At 37.6% G+C, this 12,041-nt stretch overlaps 1 protein-coding gene across 1 annotated transcript in view; it reads right to left on the reverse strand.

Moving 5' to 3' along the window:
* Positions 1 to 4,204: 4,204 nt before the first annotated feature.
* The window catches only part of PRTFDC1 (phosphoribosyl transferase domain containing 1), a 98,254-nt gene continuing 90,417 nt past the window's right edge, over positions 4,205 to 12,041 (reverse strand). Inside the window, exons 6-10 of the mRNA XM_020978217.2 lie at positions 11,354 to 11,436; positions 10,736 to 10,782; positions 7,875 to 7,951; positions 5,635 to 5,686; positions 4,205 to 4,391 (exon numbers count right to left, since the gene is read on the reverse strand). Coding sequence (XP_020833876.1) covers positions 5,639 to 5,686; positions 7,875 to 7,951; positions 10,736 to 10,782; positions 11,354 to 11,436 — 255 coding nt within the window. The 3' untranslated portion in view covers positions 4,205 to 4,391; positions 5,635 to 5,638. The remainder of the gene's footprint in view (positions 4,392 to 5,634; positions 5,687 to 7,874; positions 7,952 to 10,735; positions 10,783 to 11,353; positions 11,437 to 12,041) is intronic.

Genomic DNA, 12,041 nt, shown 5'->3' on the forward strand with positions numbered 1-12,041 from the left:
CCAACCTCTAAAGAACATGTTTTTAGTGTCTTAGAAACAGTATCCAACAAAACTAATTCTTGCCTTATAGGCTGACCATATTGCATCAGTCAGGCTTTGATGATATGTAATTCTGTGTCAAGGGACAACATGTGGTCTGGTCCTGTGATATGATTTAAATGAGTAGTTGATAGCTTAGATAAAACCCCTAAAAGAACACTTCGTAGGTAATAGATCCAATCCTCTCAGTTTATGGATGAGAGAACTGAGGGTGAGAGATATGAAGTTACTCATCCAAGGTCACATAAGCAGATCCAGAATTCTATTTCAAGTCATGTGACTCCAAATCTAGTGTGTTTTTCCTACCACACTACATTCCAGTGGAAGAATATTAGTTGTTTGGTCATTTCAATCGTGTCCAACTTTTCATGACCTCATTTGGAGATTTTCTTGGCGAAGATACTAGACTGGTTTGCCATTTTCTTCTCCAACTCATTTTACAGATGAGGAAACTGAGGCAAACAGGCTTAAGTGACTTGCCCAGGGTCACATAGCTAATAAGCGTCTGAGGCCACATTAGAACTCAGGTCCTTCTAACTCCAGGGCTGGTGCGCTATCCACCACACTACCTAGCTACCTCCTGTGCCACCAAGCTGCCCAGTGGAAGAATATGTCATATCATAATACAGTTCATTAGATTTTGATAATCCCCAAATGGAATACAAATATTAGACATTTCCATTGACATCATCATAATTGTTATCAATATTAATTTTGCCAAGGGAATTGAAAAATTATACTATGAATCAAGCAGCCTTTTCTGGGTTTTTTGGTGGCAGAAAGACCTGAGGCTATGTTCTGTTTCTGATCCCCACTGGCTTGTGTGACCCCAGGAATATCACTGAAACTCCCAATGCCCTAGACAAGTGGTGTTAAACTGAGATAGAAATCTTGGGCACTACACTACATATGATAATTCCTAGGGGCAACATATTGACTTAGAAAACCATGTATTAATATTACCTATGTTGTATTGTGGGCAGGTAAGTGGCTCAGTGAATAGAGTACTGAGCTTGGAGTTAGGAAGACTCATCTTCATGAGTTCAACTCCGGTTTCAGACAGTTATAAGCTGTATGATCCTGGGCAAGTCGCTTAACCCTGTTTGCCTCAGTTTCCTCATCTGTAAAATTGGGACATACTGGTGAAGGAAATGGCAAATCATTTCAGTATCTTTGCCAAGAAAACCCCAAATGGGGTCACAAAAAGTCGGCTATGCCTGAACAACAACAGATGTTTAATTGTATTATTATTTATTTTGTTAAATATTTCCCAATTACATTTTAATCTGGTTTGGGTCAGAAGTGTTGCAAGGCCCTGTGTTTGACACCTCTGCCCTCAATAACTTTCTAAGACTATAAATTGCACAGAAGGTGATGACCTGCATTGATAATTAACATAACCTTAATCCTAGTTCTGTTTCCTCAATGAATTTTTTTCTATCAGTGAAATCATAGGTCCAGTCCCCATCCCCAATTTTTTGGTGAATGAATTCAACACCAGCAATATTAATACCTATTAATTGATAAGATTTAGCATGTTTGGTTTGTAAAGCACTGTATTCTAACAAATCTTAGTTTTTTGTTTTGGAGGGAGGTCTAGACCTGTTAACAAAAGAAATAAAAAGCATTTATTAAGTATTTACTATGTGCTAGGACAGCTAGGTAGCTCAGTGGATAGAGCGCTAGGCCTGGAGTTCAGGAAGACCTGAGTTCAAATGTGCCCTCAAACATTCACTAGCTATGTGGGCCTAGGCAAGTCACTTAACCTCTGTTTGCCTTAATCCACTAGAGAAGGAAATGGTAAACCACTTCTGTATCTTTGCTAAAAAAAAAAACCAAACCCATTTGTGGTCATAAAGAGTCAGACACAGCATGTGCTAAGTCCTGGGGATAAATATATAATCGAGCGAGACAGTCTCTGCCCTAAAGAGCTTGAAAAGAGTTAGAAAGGGGTGAAGCTGTTATCTCTGTGGAAGCTTGATTTGGACATTGCCAGGAAGTGACATGGAGGCCTGGATCGAGTATGGTAAGGTAAAAATTCACCTATCAGAGCCTAGGTTCCAGTGGGAGGGACTACCTGTGTTTACTTAGGTAGAAGGAATTTACTGTGGAATGTAAGCTATGAGATGGTAAAGGTGGTAGTCCAGTGCAGACACATAATTAAGGCTTGTTGAAGGGACCTGTTGAAGAGTCTGTAGACTCTTTAGCAGCTGTATGTCCTTTCTGTTTTTAGGGAGTTGCTGAGAGATTATGTGATTTATTTAGTTTTGTTATTGTTGAATCATTTCAGTTGTTTCTGACTCTTTGTGATCTCTTTTAGAGTTTTCTTGGCAAAGATACTGGAGAGGCTTGCCATTTCATTCTCCAGCTCATTTAACAGATGAGGAAACTGAGGCAAACAGGGTTAGGAGACTTGCCCAGGGTCACACATCTAGTAAGTATCTGAGGCCAGATTTGCATTCAGGAAGATAAATCTTCCTGTGCCACCTAACTGCCTTAATTTACACAGTACTTGTCAGAAACAGCCCTGGAACTTAGATCTTCCTCCTTTTAGGGCTAGTCCACTATCTACTAGGGAAGGGAAATAAGCAATTATATAGTACCTACGAAGTGCCGGGATTAATCTTTATAACAATTCTTCCCCATTTTACGGATGAAGAAACTGAGTCAAAACAGGTTAAATGACTTGCCCAGGGTCACACACAGCTAGTAAGTGTCTGGGTCTGTATTAAAATTCAGGTCTTCCTGACTCCAGGTCCAGTGTTCTATCTTCTGTGCCACCTAGCTTCTTCTTAGGATTTTGTCTGACTATTGATGGAGATAGAAAAAAGCGCCAGAAATGCCTGAATTTGTGTGATTATATATCCATACAGGTATGTATATGTAAATGTATACATTTGCAGCCATGCACACATATGCATATGATTATATATTCATATATGTATACAAATATGTGCATATGTAGATATATATACCCACACATATGTAACACGTATATTTTATATATATATAAATAAAATCTACATCCTTTACTTTCTTCCCATGTTCACAATTACAAACCAAAATACTAATTTTATGAAACTGATTAAAACTTTTAAATTTTAATTAAACTGCAGACCCCTTGATCTTTATTAATATTGATTAATATAAAAGTACTTTATAAAATAAGGTCTTGGTAATGCATACTTTATGGATGTGTCCATGAATAAATGCAGGAGTGGAAAGGAAATGTGCTTCTATGTCCTCTCGTGGCAGCTGATGAAGAGGCATCATTATGGATAATTACACTTATTCTATTTATTTTGACACAGCTGTCCCATTTTATATCTCCTACTGATATTCCATGAAATTGACCAAATGAGCTGGTCACCATCAATCCATAACGGAGACACAAATATTTCTAGAGCACAGGACTGGGAGGAATTCCCATTGCTGGTTTCTCCCCTGGGATGGTTGGGTGTGGTTTGTTTTCTTCTGCGACTGGAACAGGGATACACAGGAAAAAAATCTTCTTTTACAACCTAAATTCTATATTTATATAAACAAAGTGAAGCAGCAGGGAGGGCCAGGAAGGAGGAGAATGTATTCTGTAGTCATCCTTTGCTTAGGCTATTGCATACATTGGAGCTTATCCAGGTTGGAAAAAAAAATGAAAATAAAGCCATAGAGTGGGTATATGCCGAAATATAGGCCACTGACCCAAACATACATTTTAAAAAAAAGGTTGGAAATGTGTGTGTACATATATACCTATGTATATAATATATTTACATGTTATATAAGATATATATTATAATATATTTATATAAAAATATAAAACACATGATTTAAATATAAAATGTAGACTATAATACATTCATGTATATAAGAGACATATTATAATATATTTATATAAAATATAAAACACATGATATAAACATAATATGTAGAATATACCGTATGTTATAGAAGATGAATACATTATAATATATTTATATAAAATATAAAACACATGATACAAATATAAAATATAGAGGAGAAATGTAATATGAAGTATATAATAAATATGTATTATATAAAATAGCTTTATATATAATATAAAATATATGTATATATATATTGGTCTGTATATATCATATATGAAAGCAACAACACAGAATGGGAAAAATCATAAACAGCTAAGAAATGTAACAAGTTTTCTTATTCTTTATTAGTTTAAAAGAAGTCAGAGCTTAACAATACTATGCCCCATAGGGTTCTGAACAAAGCAAAGGCTAATCAGTTATTTCTGCTGAGACAGCTTCTTTCAGGAAGTGAAGGAGAGCAGTGTAAGATCTATTGGCACTCCAAAGCTTTTTTTCCATTAAACTTCCCTGTAAATTAGGAAAATCTTGTAAAAATGGCAGAAGTTGTGAAGTCAGCTCACCTTTTGTGATCCCTTGCTTGCTGTTACTATTTTCGTAAAAGAATTTCTTTTATTTAAACGGACCTCTTGCATTCCCATTTATGACGTGTGTGTGTGTGTGTGTGTGTGTGTGTGTGTGTGTGTGAAAGAGAGAGAAAGAGAGAGAGAGAGAGAGAGAGAGAGAGAGAGAGAGAGAGAGAGAGAGAGAGAGAGAGAGAGAGAGAGACTGTGAAGGGAGGGGCGGGGAAGCTCACCCTCGGATATAAAAGAGAGGAAAATTGAAACTAGCATTGGAATAATTTCAACATAAGCAAAGACTTCTACTTGATTAGCTCCAAGTATGGAAATATGCATGTGAAAGGAGCTGTCCTCTCTACCCCAGATCTGATCATTTGCTCATGGACCACTCAAATCAGGGGATACGGCTTAGAAATGAAAGCCTCACTGGCATTGTGTTTTTTTCTAATTAAAATTCAATGTATTAAACACAGTTGAGCAAGTCCGTGCATACTCAACACGCCACTGTCACATCCTAGAAGTTCAAATCGAGAGTGCTCTGTAAAGGCTCATTTCATAGTGTCATTAAGATTCAGCATACCCTGAGGTTCTGAAAGGTTTTGACAAAGCGGATGATAATGGCCTGTCAGAAATGTGCAAACACATAAATATATATTAAACTGCCTTTTTATTTTCTCCTTCCTTTTGGGCATAGGAACGTGTGTGCCTCCCAGTTGTATGGGCTCAGATCTCAAGAAAAACGTTTCACCTCTCAGTTTGTGACCAGAAGCGGGGCGGGGGGGGGGGGGGAAGCTAGGACATTGTTAAAGGAAAAATAAAATAAAATAAATTGAGCAACTAGAAGGTGGGGGTGGGGCATTTCAGGGAAAAGCAGTGAGTCCAAAGGACTAGCATGGGAGCATAAAGGTAGACAGAAGTTGTGAGTCACAGGTGGAGTGTTTGACTTGGAACAAACCAAGCAGATGGCATGCCATGTATTTCACGATAAAGACATACCTCTTGATGTGTTATGATCCCTGAAAAGAATGCTTTCAGGTGAAAGTACTTTTTAATATCCTAATACGTGAAAATGCCTGCAAAGCTGACTTTCACACACACACACACACACACACAGGCTTCTTGATTGTAGTCAAAGGCATAGGACAATTAGAGAGTTGAGGAAATTCACAGATTTTCAGGTGGTGAGAACGTACTTCTTTAGACTCGATATTTCTCTTTGCCTTGTTCACTGATCACACATATATGCTGAAATAAAAGGATTTTAACACAAATTAGGCACACATAAATTAGGCATAAATAACAGAGGTGGCAAACATAAGCAATCAATATTCATCATTTTAAAAAATATGTGCAAAAACTGCATATGCGAATCACTCAATTGCCAAATGATTAATGTTCTCTACTCTGGCAGCTTTGATTTCTAGTCGGTCCTGGACTCTGACAACAGAATCTTGAAGAGCCCTGGTGGAGATGGAACGTATCACTCTGTGAATATACTACATCTACTCTTCCTGACCCCCACCTGATAGGAAATAATGATGTTGAGTACAGCATAGACTCCAACCCTTCTTAGGTGGATGGCATGTGCCTTAAGGACAGGAGGGAAATGTCATGTTATTCCCACCATTGACATGAGCTCAAGAAACTTGGTTATTATGATAAACCTGAGGGCAGAGCATATGACTAGAAGGATTGGGCGATAACACACCAATCCCTAGTTTACCTCAGGGTACCTATCTGCCCAGCTGTCAAAAGAAGATAATAATGACTTCTGCATACCTGTATTTCTGGTATTTTTTCTAGGCCTATGATTTTTATTAACATAATAAATATAACATGATGTGATGTGATATAATTAATATGATATAATATAATATGATATGATATCGTATGATATCATATGATATAATATAATTAATATATAGTATAATATAATATAATATAATATAATTAATATAATGTAATGTAATATAATACAATACAATACAATACAACACAACACAACACAACATAACATAATAAACATAATATAATATAATATAATATAATATAATATAATATAATATAATATAATATAATTAATATAATGTAATGTAATATAATACAATACAATACAACACAACACAACACAACATAACACAACATAATAAACATAATATAATATAATATAATATAATATAATATAATATAATATAATAATATAATATAATATAATATAATATAATATAATATAATATAAAACATAACATCATATATTTAGGGAATGCCAAGTGAGAGAAATCCTACCAGTGTAGATCAACATCCTCTCTGAAACATATAGGTTTAGAGTTATCTGGGGCACCAAGAGGCTGTGACTTGCTCAGTCGCATAGCCAATATGTAGGTCTTCCTGACTCAGATCAGTTTTCTATCCCAGATTGTCTTTTCATTAACTAAACAAAATATCTGGCAAATTTTTAGAGCTTCTTAGGGGAAAAAAGGAGTCAATCAATCAATATATATATTTTTTTGGTTAGGCAATGGGGTTAAGTGACTTGCCCAGGGTCACACAGCTAGTAACTGTTATGTGTCTGAGGCTGGATTTGAACTCAGATCCTCTTGAATCCGGGGCCGGTGCTCTATCCACTGCGCCACCTAGCTGCCCCCCAATTAATATTTATTAAATGCCTATTTTATGTCAGGTACACTGCTAAGTAAGGGGCATATGATGACAAAATATATTTATTTCATTTAAAATCATTTTAAAAAATCTGGACCTGTGATTTCATTGGCATGGGGGAATTTCCAGTGTGGGAATTACATTTACTGATACATTTAAGCAATTCCTCTGCAACTTAGAATGTTGGAGGCAGTATGGGGACATGGACAATGTGGTGAATTCAGAGTTGAAAAAAGTTGGATTCAAAATCCTGCATCTAATACTTACTACTGGAATGTCCATGGGCAAGTCACTTAACTTTTAAGCCTCAGTTTCCTCAACTATAAAATAGTGAAAATAATAGCATCTCCTACATAAAATTGTTGTAATGACCAAATGAAATTATGTGTGCAAAGTACTTTGAAAACCTTAAGGCACTATATAACCAGGTGTCATCATCATCATTATTAGTGTTATTATTGTTATAGTTTCATTTTTTTTGGTGTGTCCAATGCTTAGTACAGTACTTGACACATAGCAGATGCTTAATAAATACTTGCCGAATTATTCTTCTTCTTGTTGTTGTTTCCCGGGGGCTTATCCAAATGACTTAAGCATAGTTATAGAGTTAATATGTGGCAAAATAACACTTGAACCCAAATCTCCCTGACTCTAACACCAACCTCTTTACCCATCATGCCATGGTATCTCTCATTTTTGTGATGCTTTTCAAAACATCTCTGATAAATGGAACTGAATCTAGACATTCTCAGTAGGTTAGCATCAAAAGACTTACGTTGAGATCTCTGAAGTATTCATTGTAGTCTAAGGCGTAGCCCACCACAAATAAATCTGGAATCTCAAATCCAGTGTCTTAGTAGGAAAAAAAAAGACAAGATAAGTACAAATCTCTGAGCTAACAGGGCTTTGTGAATTCATTCTGTATCCATTTATTCATTTGGCCAGAAGCAAGCTAGTGAAATGATACGGAATACACAGGCCTGGATGCAGTTCAATAAGGGCTTAGGTGACACGGTATACTTTGCAAGCAAAATCGTATTGAAGAATTTCTCTGAACAAATAGAGTCAAGAAAGAGCCAAGCGCCTTGGTGAATAACAAGCCAGACATGAGTTTTCTCATGTAATGCTGTGAAAAAAGCAAACACCATCAAATTAAGTAATGTCAGTGAACGCATCCTTACAGCTCTGATGGCTCTACAAATGGCAGCCATGATTCTTGGAATACTGCATGCATCGAGAAGAGGCTGGAATGCAGCAACTGGGAGGTAATCCTGCCATTGTACTTGGTCGGATTCAGGGGAGAGCCACCCAGGTGGAGGAAAACCAACTCTGCTGGAGCAAGGTCAAAGGAAATGGGAAGATTCAGCCTGAAGAAGGGAATTCTGAGCATGGGGTTCATAAGGGTCTGCAAGTAGGCAAGAGGTTAATAAGCAGAGTAGCAGTTAGTGCATTATCTCTCCAAAGGTCAAGACGAGAGGAAACCAGCTTCAACTGCAGCATGAGAGATTTAGGTTGAGAATAGGAAGAATTTCCTGACAGGGAAGGTGATTAGACACCAGGTTGGGTCACTCAGATCTGGGTTGTGGAATCTCCTTCTGTGAAGGTGACATATCCATGGTCTTGCCTGAAAGTAGGAATGAATCCCCAAGGTCTCCTCCATTGCTACTGACCCTAAGTAAGCATGCAGCTCTGCATTGCAACCTGGGAGGAGGAGTACATAAGGATAAACATTAACAATCTTACTAATGCACAGATCTGAGCATGTCAGACCACTGCTTGAAACCTTCCAGTGGCTCTAAATTGACTGCATGAGTTGTTGAGGTAGTACAGTGGATAGGGTACTGGACTTGGAATCAAAAAGACCTGAGTTCAAATCCTGGCTCAGACACATAATAGCTGTGTGACCCTGGGCAAGTAACTTTATTTGTTTTAGTCTTAGTTTCCTCATGTGTAAAATGGTCATAATAATAGCACCTCAAGTGCATTATAAATGCCAGCTATCAAATGACCTACAAAAAAAAAAAAAGCCAGATTCCTAGCCCAGGATTGAAAGCCATCCACCTTAAGGTAGTAATCTGTCAATCAACCTGCCAATCACAACTTTTCACCGTGCTATTTTTCATCTTGCATCCCATACTTCAGCCAAACAAGGCTTTTCATCATTCCATAAGCATTCTGAGCTCTCTCACCTTCTTGTCTTTGGTCACACTATTCCAGCCACATGGAATGCCTTCATCCCCTGTCTCAACCTGCTGAAACCCATCCTTCAAGGCCTAGCTCAAATGTCATCTTTCTCAGGAAACCTTCACTGATCTGCTACCTCCCTAATACCCATCTGGACATAGTCAGATCTTTCATATTCACTTGTTTGCACTTTTCTTATGCACCCCTCGTAGTCTATTTTGTACTAAAATCATAAGTGTATACGTTGCCTATTATTCTCTAAAAATCCTGATAGTAAGGTGCAAGTCTTATTGATTTTTGTATGAATCAATCAACCAACAAGCATTTATTAAGTACCACCTGTACGCCAGACACCATGCTAGATATTTGGCATAAGGCTCAGCATGCTCTTAATCAGTGCTTACTGAATTAGAATGCTATATGATCATTTTTTTTTCCAGAAACTCTAGTTATTTTTGCTAGCATGTAAATAAGAAAATGTTTTAGTCTTGGAAAAAAAAATTGTTTTTGGTATAAAGGGAGTCACTTGATGTCATTGGCATGTTCCCCATCCATACCGTACTTCCCTTGCTCTAATGTTTATTCAGCTTGCTGACCAAAACCTCAGCCAAATTATTTCAGGACTTCATGGCAAACGTAACTTAGGAAAATCAATTCATGGCCATTTTGTATTATATGACATTCCAGATACCATGCAACTGAGGGAAAAAAGGGTCACTTCTACAGATAATATAATAAATCACTGGACTGTAGGTTTATTTTTTCAGGCTTCTGACCTGCCTGTAACTTGTGGAAGAATTGGAGAGTTGCATTCTGTGAAGAGAAAGTTCACCTCCTGGATAGCGTGTTCTGAGAGCCAAGGCCTGTGAGGGTGCTTTTGAGAGTTTTTTTTTCCCTATTCCTGATTTCATGCAATTTTTAATAATTGGCCAAATCTAGGAGGAGTTATCAAAATATAGTCAAATGATACTTTACCAATATTAATTTTGTTTTGAAATAGTTCCTGAATGGCCATTTGAGCAAACCTTCCCATATTTATACTTTTTTTTCTCATGGATGATCAGTGGAGACAATAATTGAAGAGGGTGGCTCTAGTCTGTCCTGTTCAGACAGGCAGCATTCCACCCCAAGGAAGATCTTAGAAGGAGTGGGCCATTGCAATCATTTGAGTTATTATCACATGGCTTCTTTGGAACAAAGTCATGATGTAAAGCCAAGAACAGTGATAAATAACCAAGTTCAACAACCCCCACAAAGACAGAGACGTGCAAACTGGGAATCTGCCACTGAAAGGATCCCCCATCATCAGATTGTGGGCCCATTCTCCCTGCTAGGCAGCTGGAGCCATCAGAGGGACATAGTGGTTCTGCCAGTCCTACACGGTTTCTGCTGGAACATGAACATAGAATATCACTGACTGATAGTCAAAAGATTCTCAGGAAGAGTACTTACAGTCAGGCTGAAAGCCATCACTTCTGGGAGTTCTCTTCACCAACAAACTACAATTAGAAAGAGGTACTATGTTATAAGTAGCTGAAATAACATCTCTTTGGATGGACTTATTGTAATATTATATATTATTATAATAATAGAATTATTATTTCATTATATTATATATTATTATTATTATATTATATTATTCAGAATCTTTAAGATGCATTTCCTGCCACCCCACACCTGAGGACCTACTGAATTACCATGGTCATCTTGGAGTCATAAGAATGTTGCTTTCATTCTTGGAATTATTGCAATTTCTTGTACCATGACAACTATCTCTCCGATTAAAGAAGTAAGTAGGGTACTATCTCTGGGGCTCATCTAAGCTACTCCTAGAAAGGGCCAAAGAGTGAGTGGTGGGTAGAAGAGGGCTCCAGAAGGTACAGAATAATGTTTTCCCTTCCCTTGCCTCATTATTAGCCTAGGAGCCAAGGGGACCACTTTTTTTTTATTTGTGGCCAATCACAGGTCTCCCTGAAACAAAGGATCATGTAAGACATCCATACTCTGTGAATGCGCCTTGGTTTACTTTTTAAAATGAGAAAGAAGAGACTTTGTGAATTTCAGACTTACCTTGCCACTTTAATCATGTTGGGCTTGTATTTTTTTATTTTGCCAAGCAGAGATTTCATGGTCCTCCCAGTTCCAACAACATCCTTTGTGAAAAGGACATAGATACATTCAACATCAATCTTCCCGATAACAATGTGCCTTGATTAGGAATATTATCAAGAGAGCGGGAGGGTGGGGAGCTGGCTGGACCACTTATTTCAAGGCTTTTACTTCTCCCAGGGAGCTGAGTATTGACGAAGCTACTCTTTGAAGCCTTTGGCTGTTAGCTTGCAGGGCTAAATTCAATCTTTGGATATGCATGTGTGGTTTCCCTCTGATTAGAATTGGAGCTGTGAGTATATTTTCAAGGGCTAAATTTGGCCTGGAGGTTATGGGACACAATACAATGCACATGAATTTTCATGGACATACTTTTTACATTTGAATAACCTTAAAATATAAACACCTCCCCCACCTCCTCAGCCCCATTTAGGGAGGGATTCAGTGACTAAAGAAGCTAAAGGTCTGGAAAGCAGCTGGTTACAGGCAGTGAACTGAGAGGTGGGGGTGGGTGGGCACAACTGCACTTGGCTGGGGATCATCACAGAGGATGACTTGAGGCACAATTAAAGCAAAGGAGGCCACAGAAACTTAAAAAATGAACAAACAAACAAAATGAACAAAAAGAAAAAACCAGCTGCTGAGCGGT

Source organism: Phascolarctos cinereus, unplaced genomic scaffold, assembly GCF_003287225.1.
Source record: "Phascolarctos cinereus isolate Bilbo 61053 unplaced genomic scaffold, phaCin_HiC Scaffold_1;HRSCAF=81, whole genome shotgun sequence".
In the NCBI taxonomy this organism is placed as follows: Eukaryota; Metazoa; Chordata; class Mammalia; order Diprotodontia; family Phascolarctidae; genus Phascolarctos; species Phascolarctos cinereus.